The sequence below is a fragment of the Dermochelys coriacea genome, chromosome 23 (assembly GCF_009764565.3).
Source record: "Dermochelys coriacea isolate rDerCor1 chromosome 23, rDerCor1.pri.v4, whole genome shotgun sequence".
NCBI lineage: Eukaryota > Metazoa > Chordata > Testudines > Dermochelyidae > Dermochelys > Dermochelys coriacea.
The window spans coordinates 8,060,005-8,076,385 of NC_050090.1; the positions used below are offsets into that span (position 1 = coordinate 8,060,005).

At 49.3% G+C, this 16,381-nt stretch overlaps 1 protein-coding gene across 4 annotated transcripts in view; it reads left to right on the top strand.

Annotated features, from left to right (window-relative positions):
• The window catches only part of LOC122457267, a 57,321-nt gene extending 41,603 nt beyond the window's left edge, over positions 1–15,718 (top strand). The window contains exons 1-9 of one of the 4 annotated variants that reach the window (XM_043501298.1): positions 6,197–6,224; positions 7,181–7,219; positions 8,736–9,023; positions 9,569–9,640; positions 11,267–11,356; positions 11,949–11,973; positions 12,326–12,381; positions 14,448–14,479; positions 15,319–15,718. In XM_043501298.1, coding sequence (XP_043357233.1) covers positions 6,203–6,224; positions 7,181–7,219; positions 8,736–9,023; positions 9,569–9,640; positions 11,267–11,356; positions 11,949–11,973; positions 12,326–12,381; positions 14,448–14,479; positions 15,319–15,390 — 696 coding nt within the window. In that variant the 5' untranslated portion in view covers positions 6,197–6,202 and the 3' untranslated portion in view covers positions 15,391–15,718. Of the gene's footprint in view, positions 1–6,194; positions 6,225–7,180; positions 7,220–8,735; positions 9,024–9,568; positions 9,641–11,266; positions 11,357–11,948; positions 11,974–12,325; positions 12,382–14,447; positions 14,480–15,318 lie in introns of those variants that run through there. The other 3 variants (XM_043501299.1, XM_043501297.1, XM_043501300.1) reach the window with 3 other exon arrangements.
• The last annotated feature ends 663 nt before the right edge of the window (positions 15,719–16,381 follow it).

The following is a 16,381-nucleotide window of genomic DNA, read 5'->3' on the forward strand; positions in this document are numbered from 1 at the left end:
TAATTGGGTGAGCATTACCTGTGTCAATGGAGTGGTATGCCCGTTCAGTCAGTCCTGGGATGGCTGAAAACGTCGGCACGTAGCTAGTGCACAGCTCCTGGATCTGCTGTCACTGCATACGCCCGAGGATCATGGAGAGGTTCACCTCTTCCACGCCACCAGCACTTTTCCCTTCATAGTAGACACCTTCAGGCCACTCAGCATCATCTCCTCCCTGGGCTGTAAACTGACAAACTTAATTCTCTGGAATAAAAGGGCTTTAGAGAATTTATATGGTATACCTTAGGATTTTGGTTGGAGGTGGGGAATGCTATGAGATAACTAACAGCTCCCAGGCACTCCTGGACTGTGAATGGCCCTTCCCACGACGCTTCCATTTTATGGGCCTGGACCACCTTTAAGACCATGACCTGGTCTCCTACTTTGAAGGGACACTCTCTGGCATGTTTATCATACCAGGCTTTTTGCTCTTTTTGAGCATCCTGTAGGTTTTCTTTAGCAAGGGCTAGAGAGGTTCGGAGGGTGTTTTGTAGGTTGGTTACAAAGTCCAGAATGTTAGTTCCTGGAAAAGGTGTAAATCTCTCCCATTGCTGCTTCACCAACTGTAACGGCCCCTTAACATCGCAGCCATATACAAATTCAAATGGTGAAAACCCTAAACTAGGATGTGGTACAGCTCTGTAGGCAAAGACCAACTGCTGCAACACTAGGTCCCAATCATTGGAGTGCTCATTTACGAATTTACGTATCATGGCCCGCAAAGTTCCATTAAACTTCTCCACCATGCCATTTGTTTGATGGTGGTAAGGAGTGGCAACCAAGTGATTTACCCCATGAGCTTCCCAAAGGCTTTCCATAGTTCCTGCCAGAAAATTAGTTCCTGCATCTGTGAGGATGTCAGAGGGCCAACTTACCCTGGCAAAAATGTCTGCTAGTGCCTGGCACACACTTTTAGCCCTAGTGTTACGTAGAGCTTCTGCTTCTGGCCATCGGGTGGCAAAATCCATGAAAGTCAGTATGTACCCCTTTCCTCTGGGTGTCTTTTTCAGAAAAGGACCCATAATATCCACAGATACTCGATGAAATGGAACTTCAATGATGGGGAATGGCTGGAGAGGGGCTTTGACCTGGTCTTGGGGTTTTCCCACTTTTTGGCATACCTCACAAGACCGGACATAGGTAGAAACATCCTTGCCCATTCCCTCCCAGTGGAATGACCTCCCCAAACGGTCTTTGGTCCTGTTCACCCCAGCATGGCCACTAGGATGATTGTGGGCTAAGCTCAGGAGCTTGACCTGGTACTTAGTTGGAACTACGAACTGTCTCTGAGGATGCCAGTCTTCCTGGTGTCCACAAGAAAGAGTTTCCTTGTATAAAAGTCCTCTTTCTACAACAAACCTGGATCGATTAGAAGAGCTGAGAGGCGGTGGGTTGCTTCGTGCCGCTGTCCAAGCTCTCTGGAGGCTTTCATCTACTTCCTGTTCAGTCTGGAACTGTTCTCTTGATGCTGGAGACATCAGTTCCTCATTGTATTGTGGACCTAGGCTTGGTCCCTCTGGAAGCGATATAGGGGATGGGACTGTTTCCGTTGACTGTGAACCGCTCTCCGCTGGTGCACTATGTTGGGGTTGAAGCTTCGGCTGAGCCTCATGTGTAAGGTTAGTGGCTGCTGCTGGTTCAGGTTCGGTGGGGCCCTCGGGGTTGGGGTTGCAAGTACTGGATTCAGTGCTGGCAATGGGTATGGTGCTGGTTGTTCCTTCGGTTCCGGTTCTGGGACTGGCTCTGTCCGGGTCTCTGGGAGTGGATCCACTACTGCTGTTGCAGACATTGGCCTGGTGTCCGGGTCCATCACCTCTGACCGGGTCCTGGTAGAAAGTTTCCGGAACAGAGCTGGGCATGACAGCATGTTTAGCCTTGCTGCGGGTGACCATTCCCACCCTCTTGGCTTACTTCACATGATTGGCCAAGTCTTCCCCCAACAGCATGTGGATGGGATAATCATCATAGACTTCAAAAGTCCACGTTCCTGACCAGCCCTTGTACTGGACAGATAACTTGGCTGTAGGCATATTGAAAGAGTTGGACTTGAAGGGTTGAATCATCACTTGGATCTCTAGGTTGATTAAATTGGGGTCCACTAAGGATGCATGGATAGCCAACACTTGTGCTCTGGTTTCCCTCCACACGGTGACCTTCTTCCCATCCACACTCACAGTTTCCCTCCGCTCCAAGGGTATATGGGAGGTATCTGGGCCTGAGGACCTCTGGTGTGATTCCGGTGCAATGAAATGTAATCTGTTGGGGTTCTTGGGGCAGTTGTCCTTTACATGCCCCGTCTCATTGCATTTAAAACATCGTCCAGCTGACTGGTCACTGGGGCGAGGTGGGTTGCTGGAGAATGGTGTGGTGGGACGATAAGGTGTCTGGAGGTTTCCTTGGGTGGTAGTTGTGGCCTTGGACGGACCCTGGTAGTAGGGTGTGGTCTGAGGTTGTCCCTTCTGGTATCCGATCCAACTGTGACCAGTTTTTTTCTTTTCTGCTACCTCCACCCATTTGGCTTCAATCTCCCCTGCCTCGATTACAGTTTTGGGCTTCCCATCTAGGATGTATCTTTCTATTTCCTCAGGAACACCCTCTAAGAACTGTTCCATTTGCATTAGGAAGGGCAAATCTTCTGGAGATTTAACACTTGCTCCTGATATCCAGGCATCCCAATGTTTCACAATGTGGTAGGCATATCTGGTTTCCACCTTAGGACTCTGAATTGCCGACGGGAATGCTCAGGTGTTAGCCCCATTCTGACTCTCGCCTTGGTTTTAAACAGTTCATACTGGTTCATGTGTTCCTTAGGCATTTCAGTCTTCACCTCAGCTAAGGGTCCACTGAGCTGTGGCCTCAGCTCTACCATGTATTGGTCTGTAGAGATGCTGTACCCAAGGCCGGCCCTTTCAAAGTTTTCTAAGAAGGCCTCGGTATCATTGCCTGCCTTGTAGGTGGGGAACTTTCTGGGATGGGAAGTGGTACCTGGAGAAGGATTGCTAGGGTTTGTTGGTATATTCTACTGAGCCTTTGCCTTCTCCATCTCCAGTGCATGCTTCCTCTCTTTTTCCTTCTCCTCCTCCACATGCTTCCTCTCTTTTTCCTTCTCCTCCAGTTCTTTGTCCCTTGCCTCCATTTCTTTGTCCCTTGCCTCCATTTATTTTTTCTTTGCCTCCATAGCTCTCCTGTGAGCAGCCTCTTGGTTTTTTTCTGCCTCTTTCACTGCCTCCATTTCTTTGTCCTTTGCCTCCATTTCTGTCCTGTGGGCAGCTTCTAGGGCTTTTTCTGCCTCTTTCACTGCCTCCAGTCTGGCTAACTCCAATTTGTGTTGTGTCTTGGTTTCTGTTATCTTTACCTCTCTGTTTTTAACTAACTTTACACCCAAGAGTTAGAAATAAAACAAACAAACAAACAAAAAACTTGGCTTGTAAAATTTTGCTGTGCTGTAATATGATACCTATATTCTCTGATAGTGATTGTCAGCCTACAGAAAAATCCAAAAAAAAAGCCCCCCAAAAAACCCACCCGAAAAAACCCACCCAACAACAACAAAAACAAATTCAAAAAACCCCAACAACCCTAACACCTTTGTCTCCAGGCAAATAAGCAGAAAACCTCTCTAGTTGCTCTTAGGTAAAAAAAAAAAATCACGTCTGTGAAGACTTGTGAATTTCCCTGCAGGAGGTTAACTACCCTGCCTTTAGGTAGAGAAAACTCCAGCTCACAAAAGACAATTCCCTTTTGTCTCTGCTCTGGCCCCAAAGCAGAGAAAAAAAATCCTAACTGCTTTCAGTTTAACCTGTTTCCAGCAGCCCAAAGGAAAAAAAAATCCTTTTCAAATCTGTGCTTCTGGTTCAAAAAAATCTTAAAATGATTTCAAGTTGATCCCACTGCTCTCCCACCTTGTCAAGGTTCCTTCCCCACTCTGAACTCTAGGGTACAGATATGGGGACCTGCATGAAAACCTCCTAAGCTTACCTTTACCAGCTTAGGTTAAAACTTCCCCAAGGTACAAACTATTTTGCCTTTTGCCCTTGGACTTTCACTGCCACCACCAAATGTCTAACTGGGATTTTTATTAGGAAAGAGCTGTTTGGAAACGTCTTTCCCCCCAAATCCTCACCAAAACCTTGCACCCCCCTTCCTGGGGAAGGTTTGGTAAAAAAAAACCTCACCAATTTGCATAGGTGACCATAGACACAAGCCCTTGGATCTTAAGAACAATGAAAAAACCATTCCATTTTCTTAAAAGAAGAATTTTAATTAAAGAAAAAGTAAAATAATCACCTCTGTAAAATCAGGATGGTAAATACCTTACAGGGTAATTAGATTCAAAACGTAGAGAATCCCTCTAGGCAAAACCTTAAGTTACAAAAAGACACAAAAACAGGAATATCCATTCAATTCAGCACAGCTTATTTTCTCAGCCATTTAAAGAAATCATAATCTGACACGTACCTACCTAGATTACTTACTAAATTCTAAGACTCCATTCCTGTTCTGTCCCCGGCAAAAGCATCACACAGACAGACCCAGACCCTTTGTTTCTCCCCCACTCCAGGTTTGAAAGTATCTTGTCTCCTCATTGGTCATTGTGGTCAGGTGCTGGCGAGGTTATCCTAGCTTCTTAACCCTTTACAGGTGAAAGGATTTTTCCTCTGGCCAGCAAGGATTTTAAAGGTGTTTACCCTTCCCTTTATATTTATGACAACAATAAATGTATTGTTGTCAGGTATAACACAAACAAAAGGAAATACTTCTTCACACAATGCACCATCAACCTGTGGAACTCGTTGCCAGGGGATGTTGTGAAAGCCAAAAGTATAATGGGGTTCAGAAAAGTTCCTTAGATAAGTTCCTGTAGGACAGCTCTATTAATGGCTATTAGCCAAGATAGCCTGTGACACAATCCCATGTTCTGGGAGTCTTTAAATCACTGACGGCTGGATGCTGGGACTGGAAGACTGAGGATGGATCACTTGGTAATTTCCCTGTTTTGTTCATTCCCTCTGAAGGATCTGGCTCCAGCCACTGTCAGATGATAGGATACTGGGCTAGATGGACCATTGTTCTGACCCAGTATGGCCGTTCTTACATTCTTCTCTTACTCTCCTTTAATTCTAGCCACTCCATTATCTTGCCGGGAAGCCACGTCAGACTGACAGCGCTATAATTATCTGGGTCATCCCATTTACTCCTTTTTATATATTGGCACAACATTAGCTTTCCAACGCTAAGGTCCTGTGCCCAGCCAATCCCTGGCCTGTGTATCACCCCCAGCCAAAGGAAGTGCTGTACAGAGACCACGTCCTGGTGTTACTAGCATAATCCCCATTTTCCATGTGATGCCAGTGTCCCAGATCCCCTTCACATGAACACCTGGGGCATGCTAGGTTTTCATTCCTTCCCTCTCCATGTCTGGTTGTTCTACAGCCACAGTGTCTGCCTGAGCCCTATGCCTGGGCCGAGCAGGCCTGGGTCAGTGTGACAGGGACACACGGCTCCTGGGGGCAGGGCTGAGGGTGCACGGTGAAGAGGCCAGTGGAGTGAGAGCTGACATTACCAGAGCAGGCTGGGGCTCAGAACAGATGTTAATGACCCTTGTGCATCATTTTGTGATAAATTCACCCCCCCCCACCACAACTCCCGTCCTGGCAGTGGTGAGTGCGGCGGGCTGTGGACGGTGGAGACACCGAGACAGACACCAGCTCACACCAACAACATTCCCTTGTGTCTCTCGTCTCAGGGGACAGCTGGAGATAGTGGTAAAATGGTGGAAATTGTCAAGTGGAATTTGCCCTTTTCCTGGGAAAGGTTTAGAAATTCACTAGTTATGGCTCAGCGGGACTGAGTCTGTCACAGGGAGGTTCCTATGGGAAACCCGTGGGTCCAGCTCTCCCTGATGCAGAGACTAGATGGGGGTGGGGTGGGGGGACGGTGAATAATGTTTCCATTCTCATCTCATGAGGGAGGGCCCCTCTGGCCACAGACACATCAGGGCCTCTCTCAGACAAGCTACAAGAGCCCAGAGCCTGTCCGGGCCGGAAGAAGGAGGGGAGAAGGAGGGACCTGGGGCACAGAGCCCCGGTGGCTGCTCATCAGAGATGTAGACTAGATGCTGCTCTGGGATATTCAGGCTGAGTTGCCAGCTCTCGTTCACCCCATGATCTTGCTGTGGCTGCTCTGTGAGTGTGCAGTGAGCTCTCTGCTGAGGGGCTTGGGGAGGGGGGGGCAAGTTTATAGCTCTGCCTGGGCTGGGGGGACATGGGGAACAGCCTGGAGGGGAAATTATGGTAAAAATGGTTTAAACGAACAGCTGCACGTTGATGTTATACTGAGCTCTAAGCAGTTATTTCATGTTGGGTTTAAAAACTGGTTTGAAATTCATGGGCCAAAGTTTCTTACCAATTTCTGAGAGAATATTTAGTGCTCAGAACATTGTTTTGATAACTGGCTATTTTATTTAATATATAATGTCCCTGTGTGTGTGTATTGTACTCACATATATATTACAACATATGGCTGAGATTTTCAAAGCTGCCTATGGGATTTGCATACCTTGTTCAAATTCATGGCAATTGAGTATCCAAATCACCTACACAGCTCTGAAAGTCTGAGCCGGTGAGCAGATCTTTAATAGTACATAGAATGGACCTGCATTAAAAGGATGATATTGAGGTTACAAACCAGGAAATTACAGGGTTAGGACTGGCTGTGCGGAGCTCATTTCAGGGACGAGGACAAAGAGTTGAAGCTGATTAGGAAAGCAGAGACAGTGAGAAAATGTTGTGAAGATCATGTATGTTCGTGTTCTTTTTTTTTCAGCAGGTTACATGGTGAGGAGTGTTTTACTATTAGAATAAATTTCTTAAACATTAATGGAAACTTTAATTCTGCCTTGCAAATATCCAAAATTTGTAAGATTCCCACTTGGGGCTTTCCATCGATAGCCATGGTGAGACCCAGGGCCCACAGATGGATCTGATTATGGGATCAGGGAGTATGGCTCTTGCAACATGATCCTGAGTTGGGATTTCCTGGTTTTTCTTGGCTTAATTATTATTAATGTCACCCCAGTGTAGCTGTGTGTGTAGTTAGAGCTGCTGTGTCTGCCACTCACCCCCTCTGCTGTCTTGTGCAGGTGCTGGGGTCACAGGCCAGGAGCCCTGCAACTCCCCAGGTGAGTGAGCACAAGAGACATGGAAGAAGGGGAGACATCGAAAGGAGTGAACCCCCCAGGCAATGGCAACAGGAGGGAGACTGGAGAGGTTTAGGAGGGGGATTGGTGGGCAATGCCTCTTGCACGATTCCTGCCTGAAATCCTGGTAATCGCACTGTAAATGGAACTTCTCACAGTGACAGACCATAAACATTGCTGGAAATGTTTCAGAGTAGCAGCCATGTTAGGCTGTATTCGCAAAAAGAAAAGGAGTACTTGTGGCACCTTAGAGACTAACAAATTTATTTGAGCATAAGCTTTCGTGAGCTACAGCTCAAATGGATCCGATGAAGTAAGCTGTAGCTCACGAAAGCTTATGCTCAAATAAATTTTTTAGTTTCTAAGGTGCCACAAGTACTCCTTTTCTTATTACTGGAAATGAAATATATTTTGGCCAGATCTTCAGCAGGCATAAATCAGCAAAGCTCTGTTGACTCCAATGGAGCAGGGCTGATTTACATGGACTGTGGATCTGGCCCTGTGACACTGAGATACATGTGTAACAAACTTTCCATGTGTAAATCTAGGCAGACTTGGTGCTAACAAAGGAGTGTATTGATGAGACCAGGGCACTGCACTAGAATGAATTTGTCTTAAATCTTCTGTGTTGCACTGTATTTATTTTAATTCCAACGTGAAGAGAAACAGCTCTTCTATCAGCCAAGCGTACTTCTCACTAATTCATCACTAATCCTTAGTTCCCTGCTTGGCTCTGCCTTCACTGCAGAGTGAAGTCGAGTTATCCGCACTCAGTGACTCCTGTCGAGTTAGCCGAGCTCGTGCGAGAACAGGCACACTGTTGTGCCCACACAGATTCTGCGCTCCCTCGAGTGTGGGGCTACGTACAGCTTCTTGGGGCATGGCTCACGGTTCTGAGAGTTGCAGGAAACTGAGCTGCTCTATGAATTCTTTGCCAGTCTGTCCTTTCTGGGCACACTACGGGAACTGTGGGAAGGCACTGGAGGACTAGTGGTACTCGAGTGGTGCTAGCCTGTGTCCACACTACAGTGGTTGTTGTAACTGCTGAAGCTTTGTGCTCACATATTTTAGCATATAACCCTATAGAGCTGGCTAGCTCCAGAGAAGAGCATCACCACACTTGAGTTAAGGGATTTTTTTCTGAACAGGACTCATGTTATAATTCAAGTTAACGCTGCAGTGAAGACAAGCCCTTAGTCTCCTCAGAGGCATGTTTTAGAGCACATCTACGCTGTAGATAAAAACCCCACAGCAGTGAGTCTCAGAGTCCAGCTCAATTAACTCGGGCTTGTGGGGCTTATGCTACAGGGCTAAAGATAGCAGTGTAGACATTCCTGCCTTGGCCTAGCTCCAGCCAAAGTGGAAGTGTCTACACTTCAATTTTAGCCCCCTTGCGTGACTGTATGAGTCTGAATCAGTTGCCCTGTACTCTGAGACTTGCTGTCACATTGCGTTTTTGCCATGTAGATGTACCCTTAGTCTCTCTTTCTTGTTGCAGGTGACTTCCCTTCTCCTAAATTGTCCCTGAGCACATCTTCAGCTCAGGTCGGGGACTCTGTTTCGGCTCAGTGTCACCTTCGTCTCAACAGTTTAGCTGCTTTAGTTATTTTCTGTCAGGATGGCAAAGAAATATCAAGACAAAAGGCCATGCCAGGCCGGTCACTGTATCGACATGACATCTCTGTGTGGAGCTCAAGCCAGTTTCGATGTATGTACCAGTACAAGAATGACCAGAACCAGGTGAAAAATTCTCGTCTGAGTCTTCCCCGAACCTTGAATGTACCAGGTGAGTTGTTGGACCCCAACACAATGTGAGGAGGGGGAAGGGGACAGTGGCTGGTGTCAGGCATTTTATAATTGTGTGGGTTTCTGCCACGGGAACCTGGTAATGATGAGGCTGGTAGTGAGCTATCAGGTTTGTTACCCCATTTTCCAACCCCACCCCTTGACCTGTTTGTCTTCTCATCCACCCACCGTGTTTTGAGTTTGGAGCACGGACTGACTTTTTTCACGTCTGTAACGTTCCCAGCACAATGAGACCCGACCAGGCTCTGGCCTTCAGGTGCTAGTGCATTATTATTAATTGTTATTATTATAACCCCAGCTGGGGATCTGGCCCATTGATTCCAATGGAGTGACACTGATTTACACCAGATGGGGTGCTGGCCCATTGACACAAGTGAAGTGATACTGATTTACACCAGCTCATTGATGTCAAAATTCCCCCAGAATGATCAGTTCTGGGAGTTATTGCATATCTGATTCACCGTATCTTCAGATTTGGCTGAAAGGTGCCGAAATGTTGTGATTTTTTGTGTGTTTATGTCCCAGACAGGACTGTTCACTCTAGTGACACTGATCACAGCAATAGCAGCAGCTCTGAGAAAAAATCAATTCCTGATGGTAAATAATTTGTATTCGCTAATGGCCAGTTTCCCAACCCACTGGAGGCAGTGGGACGATTTCCATTGAGTGCTTTGGGCTGTGCATGAGGCACTAATTCGGCGTTTCTCAAGCATGCTGATCTAGAAGGGGGGAGTCCTTGAGGAGCCCCAGCTAAGTGTCTCCCTCTAATCTGTCCCTCAGCAGAAGTTTGGGGGAGGTCAGGGAAAACTGGGGTGGCCAGGACTGCAGGACACTATTGGCTTTTCTCCCCATAGCTCCTTCTGCCTCTGATCCCGCAGCTCCCAGGCTTGGCATCATCTCCCAGGGCTGGCGTGAGGGGTGGGCTGCACAGGAGAACTATTAGGAATTCCATCAACATTTTTTTCCAAAATTGATTTTTTTAACAAATCAAGAGTTTGGCGGCAAAATTTGACTTTCCTGGGAAACTTCTTTTCTTTTCTTTTTGGTCAGTAAATTAAAAAATGAAAACATTTCAGTCTTTGGCTGACAATTTGTTGTTTTTTGGTGATTTTCTGATTCCCTGAAAACAAAACTTTTTTTTTTCCGGTGTTTGGTGAAAAGTTTAACTTTTCCCACCAAAATTGTTGACAAAACCAAACATTTTTTTTTCATTTTAATCAAAAATTTTCCATAGAAAAAAGCCAAATCATTTTCTAACCAGCTCTGCGGCCTAAGTTTTCATGCCTGCTCCTACCCAGCTGACCTTCCCATCAGCCAGGACAGCTACGGGAGCGCTGCCCCTCTAAAGACCCCCTCACTCTGTGGAAATAGCAATGAGAGCTGGCCTAGGAGTTGCATTCAGTGCTGCTCGAGCCCAGCCGTTCCCCCAACCAGCCAGGAAGCCTTTGCAGGAATGTAATCTTAGTGTCATATAAATGTGGGGCTGGAAGGGATCTCAAGAGGCCACCTGGTCCAGCCCCCTGAGCTGAGGCAGGGCCAAGTCAGCCTAAACCATCCCTGACAGGGGTTTGTCTGACCTGTTCTTCAAAACCTCCCATGAGGGTATTTCACAGCCTCCCTTGGAAGCGTGCTCCAGAGCTCAACTGTCCTTAGAGTTGCAAGGTGGATCTACCAACCCTGCCTGAGGAGCTATGGTCCAAGGCCCAGAATATGCAGCACTGGCCATGGGTCTGTACAGCTGTCTGTACTGTCCGGAGTCACAGTCAGCATTCCTGCCCCCAGGCAGTAGCTCCTAGCTCCTTCCCGTCTCCCCTCATTCTGCCCCTCTTGGAGACTGGCCAAGGGGGTGCTGGTTCTGGGAATGACAGTCCCTGCTGTGTAGTTCTGTAGGTCCCCATCCCAGTGCGTTAGTTTCCCTGTGTCCATTCTGCTCTGAAAACGCCACGTGTCTCTGACATACCCTAGCTCTCTCTGGCCATGTTACTCCCAGGTCTCCGTCACTCCCTGATTGTCTCTTGCGGTGGCTTTGCTGTCAGGAGTTGGCCTGGGCAGGAGCAGGGAGAACAGACAGGCCAGTGTGGGCCCAGCCATGGCTGGGATTGTCATAGCCATAACCCAGAAGTGACACAGAGCCAGCACAACCCCTGGCGCGGGGAAACCTGCATCATGAACTCTTCAGCGCTGGCTCCCACAGGGATGTTCACATTTGTTTGATTTTCCCAGGAGGACGATTGGGACTGGAGGCCATCTTGGGAATCACAGGGCTCTCTGTCCTGTGTCTGGCTCCACTGATTTATCTGCTGGTGAAGAAAGGTAGGCGATGGGGACTTCAGCCCAAGGCTGTGGGTGAACAGTGGCCATGCTAGGGAGAGACAAAGGGGAGCATTTTCCAATGAGCCTATGTAATGAAGGCAGCTACATTCAATGGCTTTCAATGGGATTAAGGCATCTAGGTCACTCTGGTGCTTTCAGAAACGCTGCCCCAAATGCCTAGGAGATGGTTTCAAAATCTGCTAAGGAAAGTAGGAGCCGAAGTGCTTACAGTGGGGCATGAGCTCCCTATTCCCATGGGCACTTTGGCAAATATCACATCCTGGTCCCCAAAGGCAGGATTTACAGGAGGCAGCTGCTCACAGAAGCCTGCTCAGCTCCAGGAGGCTATTTGAGTGAACTATGTTAAGGCTGAGATTGCCAACACTTCCCAGGGGATTTGGATACACTAATTTCACAGCTAGGCCTATGAATCCCTTGGGCAACTATGAAAAACCCACCCTAACCATGGCGCAGAGACCAGCCCCTGGCCACAGCATCACAGCCCCTGGCCACAGCATCATCTCTTGGTCGGACAGGGAGGGATGGACAGCTGGGACCCTGACAACTGTAATTTTCTTCCTTTTTGTTTCAGTTGCATCTAAACGGAGATGTCCAAGGTAGGAAGGAGGATGACTTAGCTTGGGGTTGTTGTGAGTCTGGACGTGTCCCCAGGTTGTGATGCAGTGAGGTGCGGGCGGGGGAGGGGGGTAAGGAGGAGAGGGGAACTGAGTTCTCAGCCGCCCTGGTATGTTCCCAGGTGAGCAGGACAGGGACTGAATGTGGGTAGGTCACCTGAGGATCCATTGGGATTCCCCGGCCCCTCTCTTGGGGTCAATGTCTAACGCAGTCTGAGATATACCTGCTGGGAAGGGAGGCTTGTGCGTCACTCAGTGCCCAGCAGCAGCGTGTGCACCACAAACACAGAACAATACCACCCACACTGACACATTTCACACTTGCTTTCGACAGGGAACAGCTCCCAAACCGCAGCACGGAGAACATGCCCACGGATGAGCAGATCCACTGTAAGTACTTGTTCTTCCCTCTTACTACTTGTGTATGGGTAAGGCCTAGTGCCCTCCGTGCCTGGGGAATGGTGTGCCAGGTGCTGTACACAATCCCCCAGCACAGTGCCCATGCCTGGCTCCCTGCTCCAGCTAGTGTCTGATCTGGCTGTTTCTACTGGCCCCAATTCACTGGCTAGGGTCTGAGGAAGGGGGAGGGCTACACGTCTGAAAGGCAAGGTTTTATGATCAGAGAGCGTAGGGCTGGAAGGGGCCTCAAGGGGTTGTTGAGTCCAGCCCCCTGCACTGAGGGAGGATTAAAACTATCCTTGTGCTGTAATTCACAGACCATCAGGGACCCTTGATATCATCTAGTCTGACCTCCTATATAGCACAGGCCAGCGACTTACACTAATCTGCAGTGCCTGGCACTGTGGGACCCAGCCTGCTGTGGTCTTTAGGAGCTACCCCCATAGATATGTTAAATAATAATAATAATTGGTGTCCACATCTCAGCTCTCACTCACACCCTTGCAGCTGCAATGACACAGTTAGAGCTGACACCTCAGTAAAACCCTGATGTGGTCCCCCAGCCCCAGCCTGAGCTTATTTTGGGCTGTCTCAGGCTGCTGCTGCTGCTGCTGTGTTTATTTCACTGCAGTTTCCATTTCAAACCGAGCCCCAGACAGAACAAACCGCCCCGGTGAAATGTGTCCATTTAAAGAACCAGTCGGGTCTGGAAGGGGAATTTCTCACGCTCAGCAAGAGAGCAGGTGCTGTGACCGCAAGCCCACGCTGCGCTGGTTTTGCTTGGGGAGCAGGGTTTCAATAGAGCCCCACAGTGTATACTCTAAAGCTGTGACCGGACCTCTGGGTCAGTGCGAGGGTGTGTTATTTTTGAACACCTAGATCATGCAATAGATAAATCTCTCCCCTTGCGAGGTCGGCACTTCGCCTTGCTGGGCTGGTGCCGAGACAGCATTAAGTGTTAGGCGAGTGACAGCAGGACATTGAAAGAAGGCTGTGCTAGGTGTTATCATGTGCCCAGCCCATGGACTCCAGGGGAGCAGCTGTATGCCCCTTCCCAGTGGAGATCTGCGTGTGCTGGGTTGGGGCAGGAGCTCTGGGCAGGCTCAGCCTAAGGGACATTCCCCAGAGGGTCCCGTCAACCCTTGGCAGATCCCACTGATCTGTGGATCCGAGTCCCAGCTACAAGGCCCGGCAGAGGGGACGGCCGGTCTTGTGGTTGGGTCGCTGGGACTTGGGAGATCTGGATATAATTCCTGGCTCTGCCGCAGGCTCCCAGGGTGACCTTGGGTAAGCCACTTAGGACAAAGTTGTTCCACCCTTGCTCTTGGTGAAGAACACCTCACTCCATGATCTCTCCCCTGGCACTCAGTGTGGTGAGGGGCTGTTCAGCGTGAATAAGGGGGGTGCATTCCAGCTTTAGCTCTCTGTGTGCTGCCGCTCCCCATGTGTAACCATGGGCTAGTCTGACTGCACAGGGCGGGGTTGGGAGAATAACCCCATGAGTGGAGGGAATGCTTCGGGGCCTTGTCAGTAGATGCAGAACTAGAACTTAGATCCACTGATGTCCCCAGGGGGACCCCGCTGCTGGCGAAGATGGGGCAGGAGGTGATGGCTCATCTGGGGGTGGGGTTAGTCTGTATGTCCTCTACCCACTTGTGTTAGTACTCAGCAGTCTGCTGGGATGTGGGGCATGAGCTGAGACACCCACAAAGCACAGCATGGTACTGAGATGAACACAGGTGCCTGGGGCAGCTGGGCCCACGTGAGAATCACAGCAGCTCCTCAGACCCCTTTGCTGAAGTGGGAATGGCCCATACCCTTGCCCTAGGCCTGCATGTGCTGGAGAGACACAGAACAAGTCATCTCCAGCCAGGATAGCCTTTCTCCTGCCCCTCTGGCCCTGGCCCCTCCGTGGCGCTGGCTGTGTGGGGATGAGAGAGGAGCGGGGCCTGGGTGGGTGTCCCCAAGGGGTGCTGGGTGCCTAGCAGGGGTGGGCTGTGGGTGGCTCTCCCACGGAGCAGCACTTACCCCATATTCTCTGCTAACTCTCTCCCCAGATGCCGCCATTGGCCAGTTTGGTGCAACCAGGGTGAGTCGTGGTATCGGCTGAATCCTGACCGTGAATTTCAGGCTCAAGATCTGGGACATCCTAGTGGGAATTTGCACCATGAGACACTGTCCAATGCTGGAGCACAGCAGTGCTGAGCCCAGTGCTGGGGGTGTGTGCCGGGATTTGCATCCCTCTCTCTGCCCTGCTGTGTGTGGAGAGCAGCCTCAGACATTGTAATGCAGAAGGGACCCCTGTGATGGCCTGGTCTGCGCTCCTGCAGAGTCTCACGCAGCGATTTCTGCGTCCCACCCCGAACTTATGACATCGCAATTGTTGCTTTTAACTACCCATGGAAAGGACAAGATTTCTCTCTCCTTCTGCCCAGTTTTCTATCTCTACCTACCCCTGCCTCTGTGTTTGAGTGGACTGAAAATTTTTGAACAAAAAGATATTTTTTTGAAAAATGAGGGTTTTTTCTAAGATGAAAATTTTCACCCAAAATTGCAGGATTCCTTTGAAATTTTCTAGTCTGTTTGCAAAAATTTGGTGAACATTTATATCAATGTGGTTGTTAAAATTGTTTGTTTACTGAGAACTGGGCTTTCAGTAAATCAATAAATTATAATGATTTTGATAGCATTTGTTGATAATTCTGCTAAATTAATGGGAAATTGTGCAAACATAAAAAACGGATCCATCTGGAACCAGAGAGATGCAACCAAATCCACATGGTTTTTGCAGAATTGTTTCTCCATAGTCTAACCAGCAGTTTTGTGCGTAGCTCCCTTCAAAAAGCTATTCTGCTGTGGTGTCAGTCTCTCTCTGTTGGGGTTTGGGGGTTAGCAGAGGAATAACAGGATTTTGTTTTTGTTTTAAAGCTTCCTCGGGTGCAGGAAAACGAGACTGCAACATACGCCGCTGTAGGGAAAGTCCGTGACAGGCCCAGCTAACGCTCTGGCTTCTGAAACACAGCACAGACTGCACCTCCCATCTGCATTGACTCTGAAATGGTGGTCGCCGAAGAGCCCTGTGGCTCCTGTATGGGCTAGTCGCTGAATAGCCTTAGAACTTTGTCAAGTTTTAGGGAAAATCTTTCTGCTCCATGTCTCTGTCTTCAGATTCCTCTGTGCTCTTACCCGCTCCCCAACATGTCGGTGCTGTCTGTGTGCATTTCGCTTAGCCTCCCCATCCCTGCTCCCCTCTGTTGTCTGGAGTTTTATAGACACCAGGGCAGATGTCAGTGTGTTTATTCCAATTGCAATAAACCTGCAGTGTGAATTTGTGCAATGCTGATTCTTTCTTGGATACTTAGGACTTCAGCTCCCCTCGAGGACAATGGAGTTCTGCCAAGCCATGAACCTCGCGCTCCCCACAGGCCTGGGCTGGCCAGGAAGGGGCTGGGTACAGCACAGGGGGGGAGATGAAGTTCTCCAAACACCTCCTGCTCCTCAGTGCTTGAAACCCAAACACACAGGCCCTAGTGTTTGTCCCCCCGCAGTACTGCCCAGCTGGCCGGCCAATGGACAGCAGGGATCTAATCTCAGAGATCTCATCCGCTCACCCAACCGGGAACTTCCTCATGGAACTGTAATCCCAGTCCCAGAACAAAGCCTGCCAGGACTGAAGTCTGGCCAGGAGCAGGCCCCATAGGCAGGGATGCTGCATAGCCCAGCAGCCTGGCAATAACAGGGAGCAGCAGCCTCTCCCCTCTCAGTCTCTCTCCCTGCCCCTGAGCTGGGGCATGCCTAGGGCCTCCACTCTGCAGCTGGGGTCAGCTCCCGCCTTCCTGGGCCCAGACAGCCCCTCTTTGCTGCCTGCCCCCATCACCAGGGCTGCAGCTCCCCCTGTCCCTGGCCTGCCTCTGCAGGGTGCATGTTCAGTGGGGGAGTCACTGATCCCTTGGCCAGGGCCAGGCTGTGGGTTTGCCGGGGATCCTCCCAG